Genomic DNA, 14169 nt, shown 5'->3' with positions numbered 1-14169 from the left:
CCCCCAGACGAATCAACTGCGACCGCACCCATGGCCAAAATGCCTTCAACATTAGAGATGATAACAATTTCCTTAGTTGATGGCATTCTTCCTGCTCCCATAGCCCCTTCTCAGAGGAGTAGCCTACCCCCTCTTCTCTCTTGGAGTCTGTAACTTAGCCTGGGATGAAGGTTCTGATTACTTTGCCCTTCACCTTCTCTTCCGAGCCAAAGTGAACTGCACCATGTTATTACAATTCTTTTCCCAGGAATCTATCATTGGAAATAAAACTCGGCCTTGAGTAATGCCCATGCAGAAAAAAAGAAAACTGACCATTAGAGAGAGAGAGAAAGTGAGGGAAGGAAGGAGAGAAGGAGGGGAAAGAAGGAGGGAAGGAGAGAAAAGCAAGCAGTTGAATAAATACAGAAAACAGAGACCCTGTGTCTTTAGACAAGTAGACTTTTATAATAAATTTAATGTATTTGCTCTAGCTAGTTTTAATGGATTTATTTTTTTACATGCAATTGCACCCACATTAAGCACACCCATTCAGTATAAAGGCAATGAGATTATTACCATACAATAATAATGATAAAATAACCATAATAGCAACAATAGCTACCATTTATTGTGCACTTGCTATGTGCTGGGCATAGTCCTAAGCACTTTATATATGCTTTTACATTCTTATAGCTATCTGGTGATAGAATTAGTAGATAAAACTATTGACACTAGACAGGGTTGGCAGTGTGTCTGAATTATGCAGCCAGTAAGTGGCTCAAATTGACCTTTGAACCCAGTTTTGTTTGCCTCTCCAAACCTGTGTGCTTAACCATGTGCTATGAGCTAATACATGTGATGCATTTTGAACAGTGCCTGGCCCAGGTATGCCACAACTCCAGATTCTTAAATCCTTAATCCTTAAGGACAGGAGCAGCCATGGCATTTTTAAATTGGCATAGCAAAGCCATGTCAGGCAGGAGCATATAGAGTGGCTGGGTGAAGAGCTCAGACATCAACTGGAAACTTGTCAGAGATATAATGGCTTGGGCCTCATGCTATAACTATTTGACCAGAATCCGCATTTTACCAAGATGCCCAGATGATTTGTATGGACTTGCAATTTTGAGAAACTTTGTGCTGAGAGACTCAAAGTCAATATTTCAGGTGAAGAAAATAGTATTTTACATATCTGGTTGTTACTAACACTATGATGTAGTGTCTAATATACATATTTAGCTGCAGTAGCAAGTTTCTAGAACTAAAGCTGAAAGATGAAAAAAAAATAGAACTAATGCAAGCCTCTGAGGTTTTCTTAAACTCTATCATTCAAAACACAACAATTTGTTAAGAAGCAACTGATTGTTCCCCCATCTGAAGCATTACCTAGTCTCTATTTTGGTTCTTTTCTAACTACAAATAATGGTTTCTAAGTTGTTTTTTATTGTGGCATATATGACAAATAACTCCCAAGTAATGTCATATTCACATCCTTAGCGGTGCCATGGAAACACTCCGTGGGTCCATGATTGTCACAGAAGACCTTGGGTTTGGGTAACTGACTCTAAAGATATTTGTGCATGCAAAGGCTTTATGAATCTTTATTTCCCTGTCTTCTTAAAAAGCAGAACTTACTAAGAAATTGTAGGAGAACTGGCATGTGATACAAAATTTCTAATCTATTATCAGGAAATGTTCTAAGAGAGTCCTTTGTAAAGCAGAGAGTTCAGCGACAAAATGGGCAAAGGGAATAGTCATCAGATAAAGAGGATGAGAGAAAGGCTGAGGCTGTAAGCCGGGACCCGAGTTTTTGAAAGCTTGTACCAGGATTTATTCTGGATTTAACAAAAATTCTTTTGAAAGTATTATAACGTGCCCAAGATGAGGGGCTACAGCTTCATGTTGATGTAGATAATGCAACTAAATATTAAGAAAGGGAATACTATACAGGAAAGCAGGACTCTTGAATACTCTTCTAGGAGCAAGAAACTTTCTGCAGGATGGAAACAAATTTAGGTAGCCCAGGATTTTACAGGTTCTTGCAAGGGCAGAGATGAAAAACCTAAAGAAGGCCCTATGGCTGTTAGTTCATTGTCATCTGCCAAGGGTTGTGTACTCAAATACAGACATTACTCTGATCACGGAACCATATGAACCGTGTCATCTTACTATATTCCAGATCTGCCCCCAACCACACCCTAGATTAAAACCTAAATAATTGAAAAGCTGTGCTCAGCAATATATCAAGGACTGAGATTTCCAAAGACCTTGTTCTGCTTCTGTGCAAATTCCCTGCCTTCTCTTCTCTTCCCACACAATGAGATTTTCCCCTCACCCATTCCTCTTCTACCTCCCTTTTTCTTTCCCTCTTCCTTCCTGTTTTCCTCTCTCTTCTCTCTTCCCTCTGGCTTCTCTGGTCTCTTGCTTTCCTCTCCTCTAACCCTTTCCTCAACCTTGAATCAACCCAGCTGTCTGTATTCGGTGTCCTATATCCCTGCTGTGATTCTTAATGAAATAAATTTCAGGAAGCCTACTGATTGGATACATGACAAATGCATAATTTATAAGAGCAGCTGGCTCTCCACATTGCAGGACAATCCTTTCATTCTTGCTCAGTATGCTCCTTTTCCAATTCTGCTTCACTCTCTCCTCCTTCTCATACTTCACTGGAGAACATTAGCTGTGATTTCCTTAGACTTCTTTCTCCCATTTCTTTTTTTCTGTTTTCTACTTGGAGAATAGAGGGGTCTCCTTTCTTTTCCAAAGGTATATCCCAGAAGTTATCACATCTTAGTTATTATACTTAGAAGGGTCTCTCAATGGATTCCCTTATCTCCTAAGTCCAGATCTCATTCTGTCTCATCTACAAAATCTTAATGTTGTCCTACTCATGACCTCTCCTTTCTTTGACACTGCCATCAGAGTTAGGCTTCATATTTGTTGTATGGAATTTATTTAATCAAATTCATATTTCTTTGTCTCAGCTTTAAAGTTGGTAGATTTATATTTTATGTTTATCAAATCTTTTTTTTTCTCTTTGTGTCCCTTGATTAGAATTTTTTTCAATGCTCTTTCCCTCTTCAATGATTGTTGGATTGTTTGAGGCTTCAAGGAAGAAGAAAGAAGAGATTTTCTAAAGATGGTCATGAGAATCTCTGTAAACCCAAGAAGGACAGCTTCTTTTTGAGTCTAAGTGGACTGAACAGATCTGACTTCACAATAATTTTCCTTCTCAGATTATATTTTAAATGTTGGCTATTTTTTAAAAGTACAAGAAGAGAAGTAGAACATTTGGGAACCCTCTGGAATATTCTTTGGCCATCAGTACCTTCAAGATCTGGCTCAAACTTTTCTCTCTTGATAGAAACCTTCTGGGAATAACCCCTTCTATACTCAATCTGTAATGACCACTAAAAATTAATTTTTCTATCAGTTTCCTATATGTATTTGTATTTCATCATAGGGTAGTGCTTAAGTGTATGGGCTATGGATACAGATGTGCTGAATTTAAATCCCAATTTCTACTGTGTGACTTCATGTGAGTAACTTAACCTCTCTGCCTCAGTTTCATCACTTATAAAATGGGGATACAATTGTCAACTATCATCATAGGATATTTTTAAGGATGAAAGGAGATAACCCTTGTTAGGTGTGCACAGTGCTGAATATACAAGAGAGGCTTATTATTATTGCTATTATTATATGTTGTTATTGTTAGCTATGTACATTTTTTGCTTTCCACTAAATTGTAAATCTCTTGAAATCGGGTTTACATTACCAGTCAAATACAAAATAAATTAACACAGAATGACTGAGACAAGTCATTTAAAAGATACAGACATAATTCTTTTCATACCTTTAAGGCATTTATAATTGTTATCCAAACATCAATAAACATTACATGTTTGGATTTTGCTTTTTGGTTCAGTGTTTTACAAATAGAAACTAATCAACAAATGATTATTGAATACATGTAACTTATCCCCACAGGGTACAATTTCAATATAAAATATAATTTAAACATAATTTAAATATATAGTTAAAACTATTTAATAGCTGAATTTACCGATTTTTATTTACAACATTAAAATAAAGTCTATGGTGCACTCAGCACAACTATTTCTTCCAAATTCCTAGTAAAGTGTCAGTTTTCTGAAAGTACTTAATGGTATTTGGACCAAGTGTACATTTCAAAACACTCACATTATGAGTTAATGCATTCACAACAGACTTCAGAGTGAGGTTATATATTGCTTATGTTGCAAATGAAAATGCAAAGGAGTGAGGAGTTAGGACCTATTAAATGCCCACTGAACTCTTAATGGTTTTCTTTGCTTTGCTCTCTCTTAATAGAATACTGTCCCAGCTAGAACCATTCTTATCAAACAATATGGAAATGCTTCACATTAAGGCTCAGAATTATAGAATCATATAATTTGTGGACTGGAAGAAAACATGGGAAATAATCAAGTCTAACTTCCTCGTTTTACAGAGGAGAAAACTGAGGCCTGTGGCATTCACTTCAACTGAGATTGCTTTCAAGACAACACTATTCATATCCCTTACTTGAATTATTTACTCTAGCTTTATGATATATTTTCATGCTGTTTGACTAACCATAACTCAAAATACCAAAGTATTCATAATGCTATGTGCTTGAACATAGCCCTTTCTATCTGTTTCTCTTAAGGCACAGTCTGGGTCTTGTGAAGAATTTTTGTGATATCAAAGCCAGGAATTCATGGTTTTCCTTTGAGTATTTTTTAAGGGAACACCATCATGTAACAGCAGCTCTAAGAAATCTTTATAAGCATGCATTTTACAGATACTATCTTCTTAGATTATTTTTTCTTCTAAAAGAAAAGCCTTTGAAAGTATTTCACAATAAAATATATTGTTAGGGATGGAATTTTCAAAAGCAGTAAATTCCACTCCCGTGTAGGCCCATGTAAATAAGTCCCTGAACAATTACTAATTTATTTATTTTTCATTAAATTTACTCAAAAACAATTTTAAAGAGCATTGCTTAAAAACTTGATACATTCAAGGCATGAAAACAAGTTTTTAATAAATGAAGTAATTAAGGAGCCTCTATATTTTTAGGTCTTTAATAGAGGTAATTGTGACTAATCACTTTAACCTAAAGAAATGATTGCTAATACACCCCCCCCTCCAAATATCTCATTCACTTTGGAAATATAATTGTCTCTTACTTCTATCTATATAAGCTGTATTTAATATTCAAATTATTTCCAAAGACGTAACTTTGAATTATTTTTTTCATTGCAGCCTCTGATCTTTAATTAAAGTACTGGATAGGAGGATTTGTAGAGATTGCCTTGTCAGTAGGTGGTAGTCATTTATTAAATTGTGCTGAAACAAGCTGAAGTACGGACTAATAATATTTTTATAAGATCCTTTTAGAAGTTCTCTCTTCTAAATCTTACTAGTGACCCTGCTTCATTGGTATTTAGTTAATTAAGAAAAACAGTATTGATATAAGAAGGAAAAAACAAGAGAAGAGCAGGAAAAAACGTCCCCCCTTCCAAGCATCAACCACCCCCACCGCCTTCCCCCGCCACTCCTGTGTGTAAGCTCTTGCTCTCCTCGGAATAGCAGGTTTCTGCTTGTGCCGGGGACCTGGTGCCGGCGAAGCAAGACGCTCTGCAACGCCAAGGCGTGCCCAGCCGGGCACTGCTGGCTGTTTGGAGCCTGCAAACACCTGGCATGGTCCTTGAGGGCCCTAGAAACTTCCGTAGCGAGCCAGTGGGCTCTGGGGCTGTAAGCTGAACGACCTGAGCGGTCGGAAGGTTTCCTGTGTCAGTAACTTCACTTTGCCTAGATAGCTGGCGGAAGAGCGACGGCGCTCTCGCGGGCCAATCGCTCGTCAGCAGCCGCCTAGACCCAGCTCACCCGTCGCCCTAACCTTCGACTTGGGGAACAGCGGCGGGGTAGACACTGAGCTCGCCGGGCCACGAAGGACACCCGCTGCCTAGAAAAAGCCTCCGGACCTGGCGGCGCCCTCGAGAGCGCGGGCGGGCTGCCAGGCGGACTCGCAGGAGGCACGCCCCTCGCCTCCCAGCGGAACGCGGACTCTCCCGGGTGCCCAAACTCCGCCCACCTTCGCGGGGAGTCGTGCTCTCCCGCCTCCTCCCTGCACTCTGGACCGAGCAGGGCCTCGGGAAGGGGGCTCTGACTGCGCGGACTGTAAGCGGGACGCGGTCCAGAAGTGCACGGGTGTGTGGCGGCGCGCTCTCCGATGGCCCCCAGAAGCTGAATGCAGGGTGGGGCGGAGAAGGGAGTGCGGGGCCCCGAAGCCGAGCTACTTGCTTCCAAGGTAGGGAGAAGGACAATGTCCAGTCGAAGTGACTCTGGGGAAAGGAATCTGGGGAGCGCCTTTCCCATACCGGAGAGCAGCTGAGTGAGTTTGGCTTGACCTCGCTGCTCTCCGGGCGCTCTCTCCGGCGTGAAGCCGCCGATCTTCGGAAAAGCGCAGTCGGAAAGTTGTCGGCTGCAGTGCCCTGTGCGTCCTGTTGTGTAACTTCAGAGCTGCCGGCGGGCCGGGGAAGTTGCTGGCCCGCCTGCCAGCCCCGCGCGGTGCGGTCCGGGGCGGATTTCATGGCCCGCGGCGAGCGCGGGGCCGGAGCTGGGGTGGGCAAGCCCCGGCGCTCCCCTTCCCGCGGGGATTCCCTGCGCCCGCTCCCTTTTGCTTTCCCGTTTTTCCGATGCTCGGTGCTCCCCTCGCCGCCGCCTTCCTCTCGCCGCCGCTTGCCCTTTGGAGCCGCTGCCTAAGTCGGGGAAGAAAGAATGACAGAGGTGCTGTGGCCAGCTGTCCCCAACGGGACAGACGCCGCCTTCCTGGCCAGCCAGGGCTCGCCTTGGGGGAACAGCACGGCAGCCTCCACCGCCGCCGTCGTCTCGTTCAAATGCGCCCTGACCAAGACGGGCTTCCAGTTCTACTACCTGCCGGCTGTCTACATCTTGGTGTTCATCATCGGCTTCCTGGGCAACAGTGTGGCCATCTGGATGTTCGTGTTCCACATGAAGCCGTGGAGCGGCATCTCCGTGTATATGTTCAACTTGGCTCTGGCCGACTTCTTGTACGTGCTGACTCTGCCCGCTCTCATCTTCTATTACTTCAATAAGACAGACTGGATCTTCGGGGATGCCATGTGCAAGCTACAGAGGTTCATCTTCCATGTCAACCTCTATGGCAGTATCTTGTTCCTGACCTGCATCAGCGCGCACCGGTACAGCGGCGTGGTCTACCCGCTGAAATCCCTGGGCAGGCTCAAGAAGAAGAATGCGGTCTATATCAGTGTGCTGGTGTGGTTCATTGTCGTGGTGGGGATTTCCCCCATCCTCTTCTACTCGGGTATCGGGGTCCGGAAGAACAAAACCATCACCTGCTATGACACCACCACAGACGAGTACCTGCGAAGTTACTTCATCTACAGCATGTGCACGACCGTGGCCATGTTCTGTGTCCCCTTGGTGCTGATTCTGGGCTGTTACGGATTAATTGTGAGAGCTTTGATTTACAATGACCTGGATAACTCTCCTCTCCGGAGGAAATCAATTTATCTGGTGATCATTGTGTTGACAGTCTTTGCTGTATCTTACATCCCTTTCCATGTGATGAAAACGATGAACTTGAGGGCCCGGCTGGATTTTCAGACCCCAGAAATGTGTGCTTTCAATGACGGGGTTTATGCCACGTATCAGGTGACAAGAGGTCTGGCAAGTCTCAACAGCTGTGTGGACCCCATTCTCTATTTCTTGGCGGGAGATACTTTCAGAAGGAGACTCTCCCGAGCGACCAGGAAAGCTTCCAGAAGAAGTGAGGCAAATTTACAATCCAAGAGTGAAGACATGACCCTCAATATTTTATCCGAATTCAAGCAGAATGGAGATACAAGCTTGTGAAGGCACAAGAATCTCCAAACAACTCACTTTTGTACCATGGTAGGATGCTTAATAGAGCTAAATGGTTTTCCCCCTGTAAGTTTCTAGTAAGTTTAGAGAAAATTCAAACCAAGAAAGTATTGAATTAAAAATAATAGAAATAGAAATGCCCACACCTACACTTGCTTGGGTTTGCTTTTATGGTCTCCCTTATTTCTTACCAGATTTATGTGTAATAAAACAGTACTGTCCTAGTTAAACATTTACTTTTTTCTGCCTTAAAATTTACAAGCTTCTCTAGATCTCCACATAAACATTTAAAGTGTGTGTGCACATGAGTAGTGGAGCTTTATTGATGTTAATAATTTCTCCTGACCACCTGAAACTTGAGTTTGATTCCTCTAGCCTTTATTGTTTTTTAACAGTCCACACTAGGAACAAGTTAAAACTCCACATTCTCAAAATATTTAGCACAGTATAGAAAAATGCTAAACTCAGTTCATTCAGTATCAGATTAACAGATCTCTGAGCTGGCTGTCTTTTAACAGGCTTGATAAGCATAGATGGTAGATGGCTGAGTTTCTTTGGGGAATTGCATAGAAAAGTAAATGTCAGTGAATTTAAAAAGTGATAATTTTCTGGTTATTTCTGGAAAATTGCTTACTACTATTTGGGTGCTAAGTGTTTGATGAAGATATCTTGGAAGAAAAATGCATTCAAAATAATCAAAGTGCATGTACTTTTCTTGTAAACATCACACACTCTTTTAGACTTCCTGCGACAGAGTATTTAATATTTACTTGTACCACTGCTGTGCAAAGCTTTAGGAGTTTGTTCATGTTCCAGGACAATTGCTCACTCACAAATATAAAAACAGTTTTAAAAATCACAGATAAATTACAGGCCAAAGTTTGAATACAGTTGAATGGCTGTTAGCAAATTCAGGGAGTGTTCAGATTATCAGAGGGGGAGTGATTGACAGTCATCCCCAATGCATAGCCTGCAAGCATGTTCCCAAATGTGTAAGAGGCAACTAGAGGCAGGGAAAAGACATTTTAGAATGAGGACTTTAGTTTAAATTCAAATCATGAGGTAAGGGGCTCTTTTGTTTCTTCAAAATATTTAAAAGTTTTAAATGCAATAAGTAAAGAAGAAGATGAAGAACTAGGCAGAATAAAGGTTATGTTGATAGAATGAGAAGCTTTTATCCCTTCATGGATCATAAATTCACATATTTAAAGAAAAGAAGAAAAAAAAAATTTAATTAGGAAGAGAAATATGTAGAATTAAATTTAAATACTTGGGGAAAACTCATGACAGCACTAAAAAGTAAGTTGTAGAAACTCCTGCTTAAACCACTAATATCTAAACAGAAGACCTACTCAGTGTTTTATATATATTTTTTTCTCTTCCAGGCAGTACTGAAAAATCTATGAAGTACTTCAATGAATTTAATAACAATTTTCAATGAATATTGAATTGTTGTATTACTAGCCCTTGAGATGATTAAATTCTTATAGTGCAGAATAATGGGGTGAGGTAATACAGTTTAAAACTCCAAACAAATAAATCCAGTGTCAAAGGAAATTTTAGTTATGAAAGCTAGCACAATAAAGCTAACATCAGAATCAGGAGCTGATGGTGGAGTAACTTGTAAACCACATTGTTTGAAAGCACTTTTTAAGCAAAGCAATATGGGGCTATTTTTCTAGGCAAGAACCTTAGTGCTTTGTGAAACATGTTGACAGGAATGCCAGGGTTTGATTCATTTCTTGCAGTGCCTGGGTGATTTGTGATACCTCCAGTTTCTTCTTAAGTTGCTTTTTACATAATCTCCAGTCACTAAGACCGCTGAAGAAAAGCTGTGCTTAGGGTTCCTAAACAGTGGTTGTATTTTCTTAATGCACGGAATTATAGAAGCCAGATCTAGACGTCCTACTACACCTTCTCATTGGGAAGAAAGGGAGGGTCAACAACGTTCTCACTCGCTCAGGGTTGCACAGCATTGTCTGCTGTAGAATCCTAAAAGATAAAGTTTAAATATGTCATCATTGTATTGACCAGTCCAACATCATGTTCAGTGAGACAAGCTCAATGTTACTAAACTAATCCAAATGGAAATTCTGGAGCCTATACCGTCCTTGAACTCATAGGCTGATGGTACACATTTCTATAATTATTTCCTCACCATTTACTTTATTTTTCTGTTTTCTGTCTCAGGATACCTAGCCCAATTTAGACTGTGTCGACTACATTATGGCCCCTTCCAGAGAACTGTCTTTTGGAGAGAGGATCCAGTGAGGTGTACAGTGACTAGAAATGCCCTTTCATTACTTGGCATCATTTTCCCCAAAGTGGTTTTTGTTTAGTTTCATATTTAAAATAGCGGACAACAATGACATGTGAATGCATGCCAAATAATTGCAAAAAACAATCTCATGAACTCCTTCCAGGCCAAAGGTCTCTGGGAAGAGTCTGTGTTAATGGTGAAAACATACAGAGGGTCAGGATGAAGCAGCTGTATGAGGCTATGAGTAAGTATTTTAATAGTAAAGGTAGAAATCTGTTGGCCTTTGGATGAAAGAACAACTAAAATGATAGAACTTACCAGTTTACTAAGTTTCACACTACAAAAAATATTTTAATGCCAAGTCCAAGATGTTTTATGATCCACACATTGACATCTTTGACTCCGAATATCAATTTGTGTTTACACTGAAATGAGGAAAGACAAACTTAGAAGACATATAGCAAGAGAGTCAGGATACAGAATCAAAACCATCTATTGCCACTCAGCCAGCTTTTGTGACTCCTGACCCTTTTAAGACCACTCTTCATGGATTAAAAAAGTTGGATAACATCCTATTGGGGCCTTAAAGGATGTGGTAAAGCAGGAAAACTAGAGACAGCTACAGGTGCATGAAATGTGCTCCTGTTATTTTTCAGGACTCTTTGATGCCAGTCCTTAGCTGTGATATGGGCCTATGACTTTTAAGTCTTCTGAGTCTACTTGGATAGGACATCAAACTGCCTCTGGATACAAAAGATGCCAGTGCTTACAGCAGCTGGAATTGAACTAGTGATGATATTTTAAAATGTGATACTAGTTAGAGATCTATTCAAGCTTTAACTTTGCTGGTCAAATTGTAACTCATAATAGTATTTATTGATGAAGCTTATAGTTCTTCAGTTGTACAGACTGAAATTTTTTCCTGAAAGATCTAACTTACTGATGTAAATTATATTTATTATAATGTACAATATTAATATGTGATGCTGGTGTATTTTACATAATATATGATGCATAGATAAAATTGGAGTTATTGTATATTATGATGCTTTTCAAATATCGGTATCTTGAAATTTCAGTTTTTTTTTCTCTAAAATATGAAAATCTGTTCTTGATACAAGTGATTTATTTTCCTCAAGAAAGGTTTTTGCATGTACCTTTTAAATTAGGGTTCTTTCTAATGACATAATTTGGTGTCAGACTATCATAAAATCATTGTTAAATACAAAATATCTTAGCCAGAGTGGGCCAGTATTGTCTACATTTCATATGATATTGTAGAAAAATTTATACTCTCTTTTCAGGCAGTTTAGAATTTTTGCTCTCTGATATAGTTGGAGCTTCCATGTCCAAAGGCAAAAGGCTTGTCCTAAATTTACAATAGCTCTATTATCTTTTAGAAGCCTGTTGGGATGGACATTGCAGACAAACATTAGAATTTAAGGAAAAACTTTATGGAGATAGGGAGAGAAAAAGGCAGCTAATGCAAACAGTCCCCTGCTGTTCAATTCTGCTTAAATTTTTGTGGCATGTTTCATCTTAAGGTAAAACAGTATAATCTTAATTTCTTTGAGGTGGAGTTCATAAGTAACACAATACCAGCAAGTTTAACACTGCTATTAATTTTACTCATTATTTTTCCTTTCATTAGACTACCTTAATTCCAAGTTTTATAGTGGTAACTGTATATTATTTGGCTGCTGAATTCTGTTACAGTTTTTTTATTCTTTTATACATTGTATTATACACATCATCAATTAATATGAAGGGGAATATAGAAGTTACATATCAAAATTTGTGAATTTGAATTACAGTATGTTTTAGTGCTTTTGCAAAAATGTTTATTTTTATATTATCAGTGATTTTATATAGATAATTCAACTAGATTTCTTTGTGATTATTAGCGCCATTGGATAAGTGGTATGGAAACAGTGTTACTTGACATTTTGAGCTTTCTCAGGATTATCTAAATCAGTGGTAGCTTAAGAAAATCTAGACTGTGTGTAATTGTGTTTTTGATAAAAGGAATGTCCATTTCCTATAATAGCATAGTGTTGTTTGCAGGCAGGAATATGCAAAATAGTGTGTGTGTGTGTGTGTGTGTGTGTGTGTGTGTGTGTGTGTGTGTCTAAAGCATGGCAGCCAACTTTGTATCAGCTTTATAGTAACAGCAGAGTTTCAGTCTAATTATGGTCACTAAAATTGTACTTACCATAAACGATTAATACTGAAAAAGACTCAATAAAACTATAAAACATGGTTGATGGCTTCTGTGTTATTGCAGTAGATTAATACTTTTTCCAAATTTTAACATGCATTATTACATAGGCTGGCAAATACTGTAGGATGTATTGAATTAACTCGGGCATTTCTTAAGATGTAGCAGGGACTGTAAAAACTAAAGTTTAAAAGTGGACTCTTGGTACAAGACAATTATTAAGGTTGTCATTGTTTAATGTATAATTATCAATAAGGATATGACTTAATTCTTTGAAGTAAAATACTGACTGCTCCTTGACTACACTTCTCATCCTAGTGTTCCGTGTTTAAAATGTTGCTTCTAATCTTTCCTCATCAAATTTTTAATCCATGGAGGTAATGGCACTTAAAATACTGTGTGTTTTCTGTTTATGTATCAGTCTACATTGCCCACTCTCCCAGGTTGACTTTTTTAAATGATTTGATGCTATACATTGAAAACAATGTTTAATGGAGTGAAAGCATGCTAAAACATTCTCTTTTTTTCCTCAGTGGAGAAAGTAAGTGCACAATGATACTACCTTGGTGTTTTGTGACTATCTGCCACGGAAACCTAAGGGTATTAAAAAACAAATGCCTTACAACCTTAAAGATACCTGTGTCAATCTGTATTAACTCCTTAATTGGCTGTACTGCGAGTTCACCATTTGGGAATCCTTACTTATTAACATCAACTTTGTTAAGAGTTTTATAGGGGTGTTTGTGCATGTATGTGTGTGAATAGAAATTATACAGATAATTATCTTTCTGATTTTAAAGAACTTTGCCTTAGTGCTTCGGGCTTCTTTTGATTTTCTAAATCACTTTGGGTTTAGTGTCAGAGGAAATTCTCTCTGCACAAGTAAATATGTTGCATTTTAATTCCCTCTTTTATTTATAAAGTGGAAAGTTTATAATCTCTTTCCAGAAGGGTTAGAATTTTGCCTCGAACGTGGTTAGAGCTTCCACTTCCAAACGCAAAAAGCTTGTCCTAAATTCAAAGTACATCTATTATGGTTTATAAGTCTGATGGGATGGGGCATTATAGACACAACAGATGTCACTAGAAATCCATGTTAATGTTATTATTGTGCTTACTTGCTTTCTCACCCTGCAGGGTTATATTGCTTCAGGGCCGGCCTTTGGGATTGTCATCCCCAGCCAGCATGATTCCTGGGTCCACAAAACAGCTGTGGATGGAGTCAGACCCTTGGGCAGAACAGCTGACAACACTGCACCCCCTGGGAATGGATGGGGCTAGGGAAAGGCAGGGGATGAGAGGTACAAGGGAGCTGTCGGTCTCACACAGAAGAATAAAAAAGGCATAATCTTTCCTGATTACCTGATTGGGAGGAATTACCGTCATGAAGGTGGGAAATTATTGATGATAGATGAAAACAGGAAGAGGCCTTGGAGATGCGCCAGTTCCATCGCTTTGGCTCACGGGTAAGAGGAAAGCTTTCCCATTCAATCAAAGGTGCAGCTAGCAAAGAACTGAGGGTTCTCACTACTAATAAAACATTCCTTCCACATGCCTGTACTCTTCAAACTGTGGGTCTTGATCCATTAGTGGGACATGAAATCAGTATAGTAGGTTATGATCAGTACTTTAACAAAATGAAATAGAATTGGATAGAAAGCATTAGAGTCCATAACTCAGTGAGTAAGTCTTGTGGTTTTAATTACACACACACACACACACACACATAAAACACAAGGCAAGTACTTGTGCCCTGGGTTGCAGTGGAAATTTTATT

At 39.4% G+C, this 14169-nt stretch overlaps 2 protein-coding genes across 2 annotated transcripts in view; both read left to right on the top strand.

Moving 5' to 3' along the window:
- The first annotated feature begins 813 nt into the window (after positions 1 to 813).
- Positions 814 to 14169, top strand: part of LOC119525875 — a 42036-nt gene continuing 28680 nt past the window's right edge. The window contains exons 1-3 of the mRNA XM_037824697.1: positions 814 to 864; positions 5599 to 5760; positions 5935 to 6316. Coding sequence (XP_037680625.1) covers positions 814 to 864; positions 5599 to 5760; positions 5935 to 6316 — 595 coding nt within the window. The remainder of the gene's footprint in view (positions 865 to 5598; positions 5761 to 5934; positions 6317 to 14169) is intronic.
- Positions 6314 to 12379, top strand: P2RY1 (purinergic receptor P2Y1). The gene is made up of 2 exons (XM_037842241.1): positions 6314 to 7944; positions 10105 to 12379. The coding sequence occupies exon 1, from the start codon at positions 6787 to 6789 to the stop codon at positions 7903 to 7905; it is 1119 nt and encodes a 372-aa protein (XP_037698169.1). The 5' UTR covers positions 6314 to 6786; the 3' UTR covers positions 7906 to 7944; positions 10105 to 12379.

Source organism: Choloepus didactylus, chromosome 1 (assembly GCF_015220235.1).
Source record: "Choloepus didactylus isolate mChoDid1 chromosome 1, mChoDid1.pri, whole genome shotgun sequence".
Taxonomy (NCBI): domain Eukaryota; kingdom Metazoa; phylum Chordata; class Mammalia; order Pilosa; family Megalonychidae; genus Choloepus; species Choloepus didactylus.
This window is presented reverse-complemented; position numbering and strand designations above follow the sequence as displayed.

Bases quoted from the DNA above. Each gene is read 5' to 3' on its own strand.
- P2RY1 (XM_037842241.1), top strand. From the start codon at position 6,787: ATGACAGAGGTGCTGTGGCCAGCTGTCCCCAACGGGACAGACGCCGCC.